Raw genomic sequence first — 16,801 nt, 5'->3', positions numbered from 1 at the left:
ATTATTTTATTTATTATTACATGTATTATCATAATTATTATAACATTTATTATAATTATTATTTTTATATTTATTATCTTTATTATTTTTATATTTATAATCTTTATTATTTTTATTATTATTACATTTATTATCATTATTATTTTAATTATTATTAAATTTTTTATCATTATCATTGTTTTCATTATTATTAATGTAATTAGTGTCATTTTTATTATTATATTTATTATCATTATTATTAATATCATCAGTATTTTTTTTATTATTATATTTATTATTATTATTATATGACGCCTACAGAGCCAAACCTCTTCCTCCACTTGGAAGGTCCGATCATAACCTGGTCCACCTTCAGTCCCAGGTCACTCCTCTGGTGCAGAGACAGACTGTGACCACTAAGACAATCAGAAAGTGGACACCAGCTGTGGAGGACGCCATCAGAGACTGCTTTGAAACAACAGACTGGGATGTTCTGCTGAGTCTCATGAGGACATCGAGGGACAGACACACTGTCTAACAGATTATTTAAATTTATGCTTGGACGTTGTCGCCCCTACTAAGACTGTCCGCTGTTACCCTAATAATAAACCGTGGGTAACAAAGGAGGTCAAGGATGTCCTTAACAGGAAGAAAGTGGCTTTCAGGAGCAGAGACAGGGACGCCATGAGGTCAGCTCAGCAGGAGGTGAAGCTTGAGGGAGGAACACCTACAGGAGGAGGTTGGAGGAGAAGCTGAGCCGAGAAGAAATAAGAGAGTCTGGGATGATGTTAAAACCATCACTGGACACAAGACCAGGTCCTCTCTGACTGCAGTGGACACGCTGGAGGAGGCAAATGGACTGAACAACTTTTAGATCCGAGCGAGCTGAATGATTACAGAAGGTGGCACTGACTTCGCAGCTGATGAAGACACTGGAGCGGCTGGTCCTCAAACATCTCACGCCACAAGTCCAGCACGCGCAAGACCCCCTGCAGTTTGCCTACCAGCCAGCAGTTGGTGTGGAAGATGCCATCCTTCACCTCCTGCATCGGACCTACTCCCACTTGGATAAAGGAAGCGGTTCAGTGAGGATCCTGTTCCTGGACTTTTCTAGTGCCTTCAACACTATCCAACCCACTCTGCTGCAGGACAAACTGACTAAGATGCATGTGGACCCTGGTCTGGTCTCCTGGATTACGGACTATCTTACTGATCGACCACAGTATGTCAAGCTGAAGGACATCAAGTCTGACACTATGGTGTGCAGTACAGGAGCACCTCAGGGGACAGTACTGGCCCCTCTCCTCTTCACCATCTACACTTCAGACTTCTGCTACAACTCAGAGCTGAGTCTCGTCCAGAAGTATGCTGACGACACTGCCATTGTTGGATGCATCAGGGACAACAGCGAAGACGAGTACAGGAGTCTGATACGTGACTTTGTGGACTGGAGTGAGAGGAACCACTTGCAGCTGAACACCTCAAAAACCAAGGAGCTGGTCTTGGACTTCGGGAGGTCCAGGACAAAGCCACGTCCAGTGTCCATCAGAGGCGACGAGGTGGAGATAGTGGACAACTATAAGTACCTCGGTGTGTGGATGGACAGTAAACTGGTCCTGCAACACAGACCATGTATATAAGAAGGTTCAGAGTAGAAGTACTTTCTGAGGAGGCTTCCATCATTCAACATCTGCAAGAAGCTCCTCTGCATGTTCTACCAGTCTGTGGTGGCCAGTGTTCTATGCTGTGGTGTGTTGGGGTGGAAATGTGTCCAAGAGGAGGTCAACAGGTCAACAGGTCAACAGGTCAACAGGTTGATCAGGAGGTCTGGCTCTGTGGTTGGAATGAAGCTGGACTCACTGGTGACAGTTGCTGAGATCATTGAACAAACTACTGTCATCATGGATGATGACATCATCCTCTGAACACTGTCATCAGTGAGCAGAGAAGCAGATGAAGCACGAATGCTCCTCCCATGATGCAACACTAATAGACTCAGGGACTCATTCATCCCTCGGGCTATTAAATTGTACAATTCTGAGTTCGGGGGCAGGAGTGGAGTGAAAGTATCTGGATGTTCTATGTTAGTCTTTGTATCTTTGTCTTTGTTGTTTTTCTTTGATCTTGTTCTTTATCTTTATCTTTAGACTTAGATTGTGTCATCTTGTTCTTTCTCTTTATGTTCTTATTATTTTATTTTTTATGTATTTTTTTTAATTGTTTTTATGGAAAATTGCTGGCTATTGGAAAAAAACAATTTCAATAAAGCTTACCTTACCTTACCTTATGTATTGTAATTATTATTAATATATTTATTATCATTATTGTCATTATTTTATAATGATCGTCATTATTATTGTTGTTAAATTGTAAAAACATCACAGGAATCACTCTGATGACATCATCACTCACTCTGATGACATCATCACTCACTCTGGTGACATCATCACTCACTCTGATGACATCATCACTCACTCTGGTGACATCATCACTCACTCTGATGACATCATCACTCACTCTGATGACATCATCACTCACTCTGGTGACATCATCACTCACTCTGATGACATCATCACTCACTCTGGTGACATCATCACTCACTCTGATGACATCATCACTCACTCTGGTGACATCATCACTCACTCTGATGACATCATCACTCACTCTGATGACATCTTCACTCACTCTGATGACATCATCACTCACTCTGATGACATCATCACTCACTCTGGTGACATCATCACTCACTCTGGTGACATCATCACTCACTCTGATGACATCATCACTCACTCTGGTGACATCATCACTCACTCTGGTGACATCATCACTCACTCTGATGACATCATCACTCACTCTGGTGACATCATCACTCACTCTGGTGACATCATCACTCACTCTGATGACATCATCACTCACTCTGGTGACATCATCACTCACTCTGGTGACATCATCACTCACTCTGGTGACATCATCACTCACTCTGGTGACATCATCACTCACTCTGATGACATCATCACTCACTCTGATGACATCATCACTCACTCTGATGACATCATCACTCACTCTGGTGACATCATCACTCACTCTGGTGACATCATCACTCACTCTGATGACATCATCACTCACTCTGGTGACATCATCACTCACTCTGGTGACATCATCACTCACTCTGATGACATCATCACTCACTCTGGTGACATCATCACTCACTCTGGTGACATCATCACTCACTCTGATGACATCATCACTCTGATGACATCATCACTCACTCTGGTGACATCATCACTCACTCTGATGACATCATCACTCACTCTGATGACATCATCACTCACTCTGGTGACATCATCACTCACTCTGATGACATCATCACTTACTCTGATGACATCATCACTCACTCTGGTGACATCATCACTCACTCTGATGACATCATCACTCTGATGACATCATCACTCACTCTGATGACATCATCACTCACTCTGGTGACATCATCACTCACTCTGGTGACATCATCACTCACTCTGATGACATCATCACTCACTCTGATGACATCATCACTCACTCTGATGACATCATCACTCACTCTGGTGACATCATCACTCACTCTGATGACATCATCACTCACTCTGATGACATCATCACTCACTCTGATGACATCATCACTCACTCTGATGACATCATCACTCACTCTGGTGACATCATCACTCACTCTGATGACATCATCACTCACTCTGATGACATCATCACTCACTCTGATGACATCATCACTCACTCTGGTGACATCATCACTCACTCTGGTGACATCATCACTCACTCTGGTGACATCATCACTCACTCTGATGACATCATCACTCACTCTGATGACATCATCACTCACTCTGATGACATCATCACTCACTCTGGTGACATCATCACTCACTCTGATGACATCATCACTCACTCTGATGACATCATCACTCTGATGACATCATCACTCACTCTGATGACATCATCACTCACTCTGATGACATCATCACTCACTCTGATGACATCATCACTCACTCTGATGACATCATCACTCACTCTGATGACATCATCACTCACTCTGGTGACATCATCACTCACTCTGATGACATCATCACTCACTCTGGTGACATCATCACTCACTCTGGTGACATCATCACTCACTCTGATGACATCATCATTCTGATGACATCATCACTCTGATGACATCATCACTCACTCTGATGACATCATCACTCACTCTGGTGACATCATCACTCACTCTGATGACATCATCACTCACTCTGGTGACATCATCACTCACTCTGATGACATCATCACTCACTCTGATGACATCATCACTCTGATGACATCATCACTCACTCTGGTGACATCATCACTCACTCTGATGACATCATCACTCTGATGACATCATCACTCACTCTGATGACATCATCACTCACTCTGATGACATCATCACTCTGATGACATCATCACTCACTCTGGTGACATCATCACTCACTCTGATGACATCATCACTCTGATGACATCATCACTCACTCTGATGACATCATCACTCTGATGACATCATCACAACATTTGCTCACATGATCTACACACTCGTCGATCGACTAATCAATACATCGATTGATCATTTACAGTAAAATTGAACAAAACAAGAACCAAACGTTTGATCAACATTTTTATTTCCTAACATACAAAAATAGAATTTAAAGAATAAACAAACAAAACAAACTGAACAAGTTCATGTTTGTAACAATAATGACAAGATTTTAACTGATTTAGGAATTTATTACGTTTGTGTTCATTTAACACACATATTTAGTGTGTTTTTGTGTGTGTTTATGTGTGTGTATGTTTGTGTTCATTTAACAGACACCTTTAGTGTGTTTATGTGTGTGTGTGTGTTTATGAGTGTGTGTATGTGTGTGTGTATATGTTTATGTGTGTGTGTGTGTATGTTTATGTTTGTCTGTGTGTATATGTTTATGTGTGTGTGAATGTTTATGTTTGTGTGTGTGAATATGTTTGTGTGTGTATATGTTTATGTGTGTGTGTGTGTATATATATATGTTTATGTGTATGTTTATGTATGTGTGTGTATATGTTTATGTGTGAATATCATTGTGTGTGTATATGTTTGTGTGTGTGTGTACATGTGGGTTTGTGTGTGTGTGTATATGTTTGTGTGTGTGTGTATATGTGGGTTTGTGTGTGTGTATATGTTTATGAGTGTGTATATGTTTATGTGTGAATATGATTGTTGTGTGTATATTTTTGAGTGTGTGTATATGTGGGTGTGTGTGTATGTATATGTGTGTATATATGTTTATGTTTGTGTATATGTTTGTGTGTGTGTGTATATATATATGTTTATGTGTGCGTGTGTGTGTGTATATGTTTATGTGTGCGTGTGTGTGTATATGTTTATGTGTGTGTGTGTGTATATGTTTATGTGTGTGTGTGTGTGTGTGTGTGTATATGTTTATGTGTGTGTGTAGTTTCCAATAAAAGGTTTGAACAAACTAATAGAACAAAATACTTTTTTTTCTCACAAAAGTTTCACAGTAAAATATTTTTTCAAAGCTTGTGTTGATTTAATTTTTTTTAATTTATTTCAGTCGAACCTGAAAATCGAATCAGTTTTTCTCTCCGTTTTCAATCGTGTGAAGAAAGTTATATTTAATTATGTTGATCCTGAACATGAAGATCTTCTTGTGCAAATATTCAAACCTCAAACTAACGACTCAAGTAAGATTCTAATGTTTGTGTCACTGAGGAACAAGATGTGATCATGAGGAACAAGATGAGATCATGAGGAACAAGATGTGATCATGAGGAACAAGATGAGATCATGAGGAACAAGATGAGGTCATGAGGAACAAGATGAGGTCATGAGGAACAAGATGTGATCATGAGGAACAAGATGAGATCATGAGGAACAAGATGAGATCATGAGGAACAAGATGTGATCATGAGGAACAAGATGAGATCATGAGGAACAAGATGAGGTCATGAGGAACAAGATGTGATCATGAGGAACAAGATGAGATCATGAGGAACAAGATGTGATCATGAGGAACAAGATGTGATCATGAGGAACAAGATGAGATCATGAGGAATAAGATGAGATCATGACTAAGATCTGTTGAAGGAGTCTTTACGTTTCCTCAACTCCTCCAGGACTCGAGCCCTGAAGCTCGTCAGGTCCTCGTCCTGCAGCTGCTGCAGCTTCAGAGCCTGATGGAGGGAAGACGAGTGACTGCGGAGGAAAGGATTGTAGAGTTTCTCCTCCGCCAGGGTTGAAGGACACTGAGAGGAGCCAAGAGATGAATCACAGGTGTGTCGTGATGAATCGCAGGTGTGTCGTGATGAATCGTCAGGTGTGTCGTGACGAATCGTCAGGTGTGTCGTGACGAATCGCAGGTGTGTCGTGACGAATCGCAGGTGTGTCGTGACGAATCGCAGGTGTGTCGTGACGAATCGCAGGTGTGTCGTGATGAATCGCAGGTGTGTCGTGACGAATCGCAGGTGTGTCGTGACGAATCGCAGGTGTGTCGTGACGAATCGCAGGTGTGTCGTGACGAATCGCAGGTGTGTCGTGACGAATCGCAGGTGTGTCGTGACGAATCGCAGGTGTGTCGTGACGAATCGCAGGTGTGTCGTGACGAATCGCAGGTGTGTCGTGACGAATCGCAGGTGTGTCGTGACGAATCGCAGGTGTGTCGCGACGAATCGCAGGTGTGTCGCGATGAATCGCAGGTGTGTCGCGATGAATCACATTTGTGTCGCGATGAATCACATTTGTGTCGCGATGAATCTTCAGGTGTGTCGCGATGAATCGTCAGGTGTGTCGCGATGAATCGTCAGGTGTGTCGCGATGAATCCTCAGGTGTGTCGCGATGAATCGTCAGGTGTGTCGCGATGAATCGTCAGGTGTGTCGCGATGAATCGTCAGGTGTGTCGCGATGGATCTTCAGGTGTGTCGTGATGAATCGTCAGGTGTGTCGCGATGAATCGTCAGGTGTGTCGCGATGAATCGTCAGGTGTGCCGCGATGAATCGTCAGGTGTGTCGCGATGAATCGTAAGTTGTGTCGCGATGAATCGTCAGTTGTGTCGCGATGAATCGTCAGGTGTGTCGCGATGAATCGTCAGTTGTGTCGCGATGAATCGTCAGTTGTGTCGCGATGAATCGTCAGTTGTGTCGCGATGAATCGTCAGTTGTGTCGCGATGAATCGTCAGTTGTGTCGCGATGAATCGTCAGGTGTGTCATGACATCAAAAACAAGTGTTTCTCACCGAGCAGAGCTTCTGACTTCGCTGCTGTAAAACCCACTGGTACTTGTTCTCTCGGGCAGCGTTGAGAGGCTCGACCTCGGCAGCGAACAGCAGGTTGTCTTCTGCGTACTCGTGACCTGAAGAGTGAAGCGTCAGTGAAGCGTCACTCAAGCGTCAGTGAAGCGTCAGTGAAGCGTCACTCAAGCGTCAGTGAAGCTTCAGTGAAGCGTCACTCAAGCGTCAGTTAAGCGTCACTCAAGCGTCAGTGAAGCGTCACTCAAGCGTCAGTGAAGCGTCACTGAAGCTTCAGTGAAGCGTCAGTGAAGCGTCAGTGAAGCTTCAGTGAAGCGTCACTCAAGCGTCAGTGAAGCTTCAGTGAAGCGTCAGTGAAGCGTCAGTGAAGCTTCAGTGAAGCGTCAGTGAAGCGTCAGTGAAGCGTCACTCAAGTGTCAGTGAAGCGTCAGTGAAGCTTCAGTGAAGCGTCAGTGAAGCGTCAGTGAAGCGTCATTGAAGCGTCACTCACGCGTCGACTGACGCACCTTCTGCTCACCTGGCCATAACAAGGTGTCGTCACTGAGGGATCCCACGGTGTCCAGAGACGACAACATGGTTGCGGCGCTTCCTTCAAACATCCGACCTGATGAACACATGACACTCTTTGACTGAAGGTCATCAAACCTCATCGAACGTTTGATTGACGTGATCATCTGAGGCGTCGTCTTGACAACAACAGTGAAACGAACACCTCCCATAATGCTTTGCCGCCCAGCCAACCACAGCTGAAGATGACTTATGACACAAAGAATTTGAATACAGTCTTGTATCGACCAATCAGTCGACAGTGACACTGTACGACTCGTGGACAGGTCAAAGGTCAGGGTTCACACATAAAAAGAGGAGGATCTCACCACATCCCGACAGGAACACCAGGTCTCCGGAGAACACACTAGGTGGCGCTCCGACCCCTCCTCCGTCCAGCAGGTAGATCATGTGACCCACAGTGTGTCCGGGGGTGAAGAGAGCCTGGAACTGCAGGGACCCCACGGTGACCCGGTCTCTGTGGGACAGAGGACTGACAGACCAGGTCACATGACTCCCACCCAGACTCTGGTCCACTCACTCGGTCAGTCCTGGAATGTTGTCAGCAGCGTTTCCGTAAACTCTGCACTTGTTGTGGATCTTCTTCAAGCACTTGTTCCCTCCACTGTGGTCCCTGAGAAGATACACACAGTTGTGTGTGTGACACTCACTATAGTGGTGTGTAGTTGTGTGTGTGACACTCACTATACTGGTGTGTAGTTGTGTGTGTGACACTCACTATACTGGTGTGTAGTTGTGTGTGTGACACTCACTATAGTGGTGTGTAGTTGTGTGTGTGACACTCACTATACTGGTGTGTAGTTGTGTGTGTAGACGTGACACTCACTATAGTTGTGTGTAGACACTCACCAGTGCTTGTGTGTAGTTGTGTGTAGATGACACTCACTATAGTTGTGTGTAGTTGTGTGTAGACACTCACCAGAGCTTGTGTGTAGTTGTGTGTAGACACTCACCAGTGCTTGTGTGTAGTTGTGTGTAGACACTCACCAGTGCTTGTGTGTAGTTGTGTGTAGACACTCACCAGTGCTTGTGTGTAGTTGTGTGTAGTTGTGTGTAGACACTCACCAGTGCTTGTGTGTAGTTGTGTGTAGTTGTGTGTAGACACTCACCAGTGCTTATGTGTAGTTGTGTGTAGTTGTGTGTAGACACTCACCAGTGCTTATGTGTAGTTGTGTGTAGTTGTGTGTAGACACTCACCAGTGCTTATGTGTAGTTGTGTGTAGTTGTGTGTAGACACTCACCAGTGCTTGTGTGTAGTTGTGTGTAGTTGTGTGTAGACACTCACCAGTGCTTATGTGTGCACAGAATAGCCTCCAGTGTTACACCTTCTTCCTCGATCACCGCCTGCACAACAACATGTCATGGATGACCAGAGACCTGTCAATCAAGATGGAGGTCACTCACCTGAACCGTCTGAGGGTCAGCGGGGTCAACAGCCACGGCCAGGTGAGCAGTGGTGTCGACGACCAGGTAACTGTAGTTGTCTGACAGCACGGCGATGGGAATGATTTTAACACCTGAGGAGACGTGAAGAGAACCTTTGTATCGTTTGATATAGTTCAAGGTCTTCAGAGTTTACACTCTTCATGACCTGTCTCACTCTTCATGTCCCGTCTCACACTTCATGTCCCGTCTCACTCTTCATGTCCCGTCTCACTCTTCATGTCCCGTCTCACTCTTCATGTCCCGTCTCACTCTTCATGTCCCGTCTCACTCCTTCATGTCCCGTCTCACTCCTTCATGTCCCGTCTCACTCCTTCATGTCCCGTCTCACTCCTTCATGTCCCGTCTCACTCTTCATGTCCCGTCTCACTCTTCATGTCCCGTCTCACTCTTCATGTCCCGTCTCACTCTTCATGTCCCGTCTCACTCCTTCATGTCCCGTCTCACTCCTTCATGTCCCGTCTCACTCCTTCATGTCCCGTCTCACCCTTCATGTCCCGTCTCACTCCTTCATGTCCCGTCTCACCCTTCATGTCCCGTCTCACCCTTCATGTCCCGTCTCACTCTTCATGTCTCGTCTCACTCTTCATGTCCCGTCTCACTCTTCATGTCCCGTCTCACTCTTCATGTCCCGTCTCACTCCTTCATGTCCCGTCTCACACTTCATGTCCCGTCTCACTCCTTCATGTCCCGTCTCACTCCTTCATGTCCCGTCTCACTCTTCATGTCCCGTCTCACTCCTTCATGTCCCATCTCACTCCTTCATGTCTTGTCTCACTCTTCATGTCCCGTCTCACTCTTCATGTCCCGTCTCACACTTCATGTCTTGTCTCACACTTCATGTCCCGTCTCACTCCTTCATGTCTTGTCTCACTCTTCATGTCTTGTCTCACACTTCGTGTACCGTCTCACTCCTTCATGTCTTGTCTCACACTTCATGTCCCGTCTCACTCCTTCATGTCCCGTCTCACACTTCATGTCTTGTCTCACTCCTTCATGTCCCGTCTCACTCCTTCATGTCCCGTCTCACTCCTTCATGTCCCGTCTCACTCCTTCATGTCCCGTCTCACTCCTTCATGTCCCGTCTCACACTTCATGTCTTGTCTCACTCCTTCATGTCCCGTCTCACACTTCATGTCTTGTCTCACACTTCATGTCCCGTCTCACACTTCATGTCCCGTCTCACTCCTTCATGTCCCGTCTCACACTTCATGTCTTGTCTCACTCCTTCATGTCCCGTCTCACACTTCATGTCTTGTCTCACACTTCATGTCCCGTCTCACACTTCATGTCTTGTCTCACTCCTTCATGTCCCGTCTCACACTTCATGTCTTGTCTCACACTTCATGTCCCGTCTCACTCTTCATGTCCCGTCTCACCCTTCATGTCTTGTCTCACACTTCATGTCCCGTCTCACAATTCATGTCCCGTCTCACTCCTTCATGTCCCGTCTCACACTTCATGTCTTGTCTCACACTTCATGTCCCGTCTCACACTTCATGTCCCGTCTCACTCCTTCATGTCCCGTCTCACACTTCATGTCTTGTCTCACTCCTTCATGTTCCGTCTCACACTTCATGTCTTGTCTCACACTTCATGTCCCGTCTCACTCCTTCATGTCTTGTCTCACACTTCATGTCTTGTCTCACTCCTTCATGTCTTGTCTCACTCCTTCATGTCCCGTCTCACTCCTTCATGTCCCGTCTCACTCTTCATGTCCCGTCTCACTCTTCATGTCCTGTCTCACTCCTTCATGTCCCGTCTCACTCTTCATGTCCTGTCTCACTCCTTCATGTCCCGTCTCACTCCTTCATGTCCCGTCTCACTCTTCATGTCTTGTCTCACACTTCATGTCTTGTCTCACACTTCATGTCTTGTCTCACTCCTTCATGTCCCGTCTCACTCCTTCATGTCCTGTCTCACTCCTTCATGTCCCGTCTCACACTTCATGTCTTGTCTCACTCCTTCATGTCCCGTCTCACACTTCATGTCTTGTCTCACACTTCATGTCCCGTCTCACACTTCATGTCCCGTCTCACTCCTTCATGTCCCGTCTCACACTTCATGTCTTGTCTCACACTTCATGTCCCGTCTCACACTTCATGTCCCGTCTCACTCCTTCATGTCCCGTCTCACACTTCATGTCTTGTCTCACTCCTTCATGTTCCGTCTCACACTTCATGTCTTGTCTCACACTTCATGTCCCGTCTCACTCCTTCATGTCCCGTCTCACACTTCATGTCTTGTCTCACTCCTTCATGTTCCGTCTCACACTTCATGTCTTGTCTCACACTTCATGTCCCGTCTCACTCCTTCATGTCTTGTCTCACACTTCATGTCCCGTCTCACACTTCATGTCCCGTCTCACTCCTTCATGTCCCGTCTCACACTTCATGTCTTGTCTCACTCCTTCATGTTCCGTCTCACACTTCATGTCTTGTCTCACACTTCATGTCCCGTCTCACTCCTTCATGTCTTGTCTCACACTTCATGTCTTGTCTCACTCCTTCATGTCTTGTCTCACTCCTTCATGTCCCGTCTCACTCCTTCATGTCCCGTCTCACTCTTCATGTCCCGTCTCACTCTTCATGTCCTGTCTCACTCCTTCATGTCCCGTCTCACTCTTCATGTCCCGTCTCACTCTTCATGTCCTGTCTCACTCCTTCATGTCCCGTCTCACTCCTTCATGTCCCGTCTCACTCTTCATGTCTTGTCTCACACTTCATGTCTTGTCTCACTCCTTCATGTCCCGTCTCACTCCTTCATGTCCCGTCTCACTCCTTCATGTCCCGTCTCACTCTTCATGTCTTGTCTCACACTTCATGTCTTGTCTCACTCCTTCATGTCCCGTCTCACTCCTTCATGTCCCGTCTCACTCCTTCATGTCCCGTCTCACTCCTTCATGTCCCGTCTCACTCTTCATGTCTTGTCTCACACTTCATGTCTTGTCTCACTCCTTCATGTCCCGTCTCACTCCTTCATGTCCCGTCTCACTCCTTCATGTCCCGTCTCACTCTTCATGTCCCGTCTCACTCTTCATGTCCTGTCTCACTCCTTCATGTCCCGTCTCACTCTTCATGTCCCGTCTCACTCTTCATGTCCTGTCTCACTCCTTCATGTCCCGTCTCACTCCTTCATGTCCCGTCTCACTCTTCATGTCCCGTCTCACTCTTCATGTCCTGTCTCACTCTTCATGTCCCGTCTCACACTTCATGTCACTTGAACTCACCATCAAACTGAGCAGACGCAGCAGAAGAATGTCCAGCAGGAAAATGTTCTCGAGCTCTTCTCATCTGCCTCTTGTAGTACAAGTACCCGAGTCGTGTCCTGGTGTATAACGTGTACCTGAGGAACACACACTGTTCACACACTGTTCACACACTGTTCACACACACTGATGCTAAATGTTGTTAGATTTAATGTAAAGTTACATCTACTCATAGATTTAATGTAAAGTCACATCTACTCATAGATTTAATGTAAAGTTACATCTACTCATAGATTTAATGTAAAGTTACATCTACTCATAGATTTAATGTAAAGTTATATCTACTCATAGATTTAATGTAAAGTTACATCTACTCATAGATTTAATGTAAAGTTATATCTACTCATAGATTTAATGTAAAGTTATATCTACTCATAGATTTAATGTAAAGTTACATCTACTCATAGATTTAATGTAAAGTTATATCTACTCATAGATTTAATGTAAAGTTACATCTACTCATAGATTTAATGTAAAGTTATATCTACTCATAGATTTAATGTAAAGTTATATCTACTCATAGATTTAATGTAAAGTCACATCTACTCATAGATTTAATGTAAAGTTACATCTACTCATAGATTTAATGTAAAGTCACATCTACTCATAGATTTAATGTAAAGTTATATCTACTCATAGATTTAATGTTAAGTCACATCTACTCATAGATTTAATGTAAAGTTATATCTACTCATAGATTTAATGTAAAGTTACATCTACTCATAGATTTAATGTAAAGTTATATCTACTCATAGATTTAATGTAAAGTTATATCTACTCATAGATTTAATGTAAAGTCACATCTACTCATAGATTAAATGTAAAGTTATATCTACTCATAGATTTAATGTAAAGTTACATCTACTCATAGATTTAATGTAAAGTTACATCTACTCATAGATTTAATGTAAAGTTATATCTACTCATAGATTTAATGTAAAGTTATATCTACTCATAGATTTAATGTAAAGTTACATCTACTCATAGATTTAATGTAAAGTTATATCTACTCATAGATTTAATGTAAAGTTATATCTACTCATAGATTTAATGTAAAGTTATATCTACTCATAGATTTAATGTAAAGTTACATCTACTCATAGATTTAATGTAAAGTTATATCTACTCATAGATTTAATGTAAAGTTATATCTACTCATAGATTTAATGTAAAGTCACATCTACTCATAGATTTAATGTAAAGTTACATCTACTCATAGATTTAATGTAAAGTCACATCTACTCATAGATTTAATGTAAAGTTATATCTACTCATAGATTTAATGTTAAGTCACATCTACTCATAGATTTAATGTAAAGTTATATCTACTCATAGATTTAATGTAAAGTTATATCTACTCATAGATTTAATGTAAAGTCACATCTACTCATAGATTTAATGTAAAGTTATATCTACTCATAGATTTAATGTAAAGTCACATCTACTCATAGATTTAATGTAAAGTTACATCTACTCATAGATTTAATGTAAAGTCACATCTACTCATAGATTTAATGTAAAGTTACATCTACTCATAGATTTAATGTAAAGTTATATCTACTCATAGATTTAATGTAAAGTTATATCTACTCATAGATTTAATGTAAAGTTACATCTACTCATAGATTTAATGTAAAGTTATATCTACTCATAGATTTAATGTAAAGTCACATCTACTCATAGATTTAATGTAAAGTTATATCTGATCATAGATTTAATGTAAAGTCACATCTACTCATAGATTTAATGTAAAGTTATATCTACTCATAGATTTAATGTAAAGTTACATCTACTCATAGATTTAATGTAAAGTTATATCTACTCATAGATTTAATGTAAAGTCACATCTACTCATAGATTTAATGTAAAGTTATATCTACTCATAGATTTAATGTAAAGTCACATCTACTCATAGATTTAATGTAAAGTTATGTCTACTCATAGATTTAATGTTAAGTCACATCTACTCATAGATTTAATGTAAAGTTATATCTACTCATAGATTTAATGTAAAGTCACATCTACTCATAGATTTAATGTAAAGTCACATCTACTCATAGATTTAATGTAAAGTTATATCTACTCATAGATTTAATGTAAAGTCACATCTACTCATAGATTTAATGTAAAGTTATATCTGATCATAGATTTAATGTAAAGTCACATCTACTCATAGATTTAATGTAAAGTTATATCTACTCATAGATTTAATGTAAAGTTATATCTACTCATAGATTTAATGTAAAGTTATATCTACTCATAGATTTAATGTAAAGTTATATCTAGAAGACAAAGATCCTGAAAATGGATGAAAAGTGATGAAGGTTAAAGAAAACCAGACGAACAAGGTTATAGTTGTATCAGAATAAAACTTAAATCGTAGTATTTGTTTTTCTTTATCCATTATGTGTTCATTTTAATTCATTTTAATTCATTTTAATTCATTTAAACCTGCTTCGTCTACTCGTGTTTACTCGTATTAAACCTTCAATTCTCGCGCCGAATGGAACCGAACAATAACCGCCAGATAAAGACTAGTTTTAAATCAACTTAAACACACGAGTTTCATGTAAAAGTGAAGTTTTCCTCAAAAGAGCAGCGAAGTGAAGGCAGTCTGGCGCTGCGGCCTGAGCAGCTGCAGACAAGATGGACTCACGCGATCCTGAACAGAGGCTTCTCAGATCGAGCCATGACGAGCCGCAACACCTGCCTCACCTGCGGACAACAAACACACAACAACACGCACACAAACAACACGGAAGCGAAGAGCGTCAGCAGCCAGTCAGGAGGCGCCATACTGGAGCACCTGACCACGCCCCCCGAGCTCCTGCACTGACGACAATCAATCAATCGATCGATCGATCGATCGATCAATCGATCAACATCAACGTCTTACTCTTCATGTCATGAACGTCACAACATTTGGTGAAGCATTCAAAAAGAAAACATCGTTGCCAACGTTTACAGCAGCGAAGTCACTGCCCCCTGGTGTTCTGGAGGACGAACGAACGAACGAACGAATGAATGAACAAACGAATGAATGAACAAACGAATGAATGACCGAATGAACGAACGAATGAATGACCGAATGAACGAACGAACGAACGAACGAACGAACGAATGAATGAATGAACAAACGAATGAATGACCGAATGAACGAACGAACGAACGAATGAATGAACAAACGAATGAATGAACAAACGAATGAATGACCGAATGAACGAACGAATGAATGACCGAATGAACGAACGAACGAACGAACGAACGAACGAACGAATGAATGAACAAACGAATGAATGACCGAATGAACGAACGAACGAACGAACGAACGAACGAATGAATGAACAAACGAATGAATGACCGAATGAACGAACGAACGAATGAACAAACGAATGAATGAACAAACGAATGAATGAACAAACGAATGAATGACCGAACGAACGAACGAACGAACGAACGAATGAATGAACAAACGAATGAATGACCGAATGAACGAACGAACGAACGAACGAATGAACGAACGAACGAATGAACAAACGAATGAATGACCAAATGAATGAATGAACAAACGAATGAATGAATGACCGAATGAACGAATGAACGAACGAACGAATGAACAAACGAATGAATGACCAAATGAATGAATGAACAAACGAATGAATGAACAAACGAATGAATGAATGACCGAATGAATGAATGACCGAATGAATGAACAAACGAAAGAACGAACGAACGGATGAACGAACCAATGAATGAACGAACGAACGAACGAACGAACGAACGAACGAACGAACGAACGAACGAACGAACGAACGAACGAACGAATAAATGAATGAATGAACGAATGAAATGTTATCATTTGATCATAGTCACATATGACATGCATGTCCTGAAAGATAAAACAGCAGGAGAAGCTTGAAGCTTTATCTCGTTTCCATTAACTTAACAAAAAAAGTATTTTCACACATTAAATGGTAAAGAATGACAGATATAATCTTATCTTAAATTCACAGATATAATCTTATCTTAAGTTCACAGATAAAATCTTATCTTAAGTTCACAGATATAATCTTATCTTAAATTCACAGATATAATCCTATCTTAAATTCACAGATATAATCTTATCTTAAATTCACAGATATAATCCTATCTTAAATTCACAGATATAATCTTATCTTAAATTCACAGATATAATCCTATCTTAAATTCACAGATATAATCTTATCTTAAAT

General features: G+C 42.0%; 1 protein-coding gene across 3 annotated transcripts; it reads right to left on the bottom strand.

Moving 5' to 3' along the window:
* Positions 1–4,647: 4,647 nt before the first annotated feature.
* On the bottom strand, positions 4,648–15,464 carry pnkd (PNKD metallo-beta-lactamase domain containing). 3 transcript variants are annotated; one of them, XM_087804655.1, is made up of 9 exons: positions 15,226–15,464; positions 12,531–12,646; positions 9,263–9,375; positions 9,144–9,202; positions 8,379–8,471; positions 8,167–8,330; positions 7,798–7,895; positions 7,280–7,395; positions 4,648–6,291 (listed from the first exon to the last, which is right to left on the bottom strand). In XM_087804655.1, the coding sequence occupies exons 1-9, from the start codon at positions 15,363–15,365 to the stop codon at positions 6,213–6,215; spliced, it is 978 nt and encodes a 325-aa protein (XP_087660781.1). In that variant the 5' UTR covers positions 15,366–15,464; the 3' UTR covers positions 4,648–6,212. The 3 variants fall into 3 exon arrangements, with proteins under 3 accessions (XP_087660781.1, XP_087660780.1, XP_087660779.1); XM_087804654.1 differs by having other exon boundaries at positions 7,809–7,895; positions 8,167–8,315; XM_087804653.1 differs by having other exon boundaries at positions 7,809–7,895; positions 15,226–15,461.
* Positions 15,465–16,801: the final 1,337 nt, after the last annotated feature.

The sequence above is a fragment of the Callionymus lyra genome, chromosome 12 (assembly GCF_982586985.1).
Source record: "Callionymus lyra chromosome 12, fCalLyr1.hap1.1, whole genome shotgun sequence".
Lineage (NCBI taxonomy): Eukaryota > Metazoa > Chordata > Actinopteri > Syngnathiformes > Callionymidae > Callionymus > Callionymus lyra.
The sequence above is the reverse complement of the archived record's forward strand: the minus strand, read 5'-3'. Positions and strand labels throughout refer to the sequence as shown.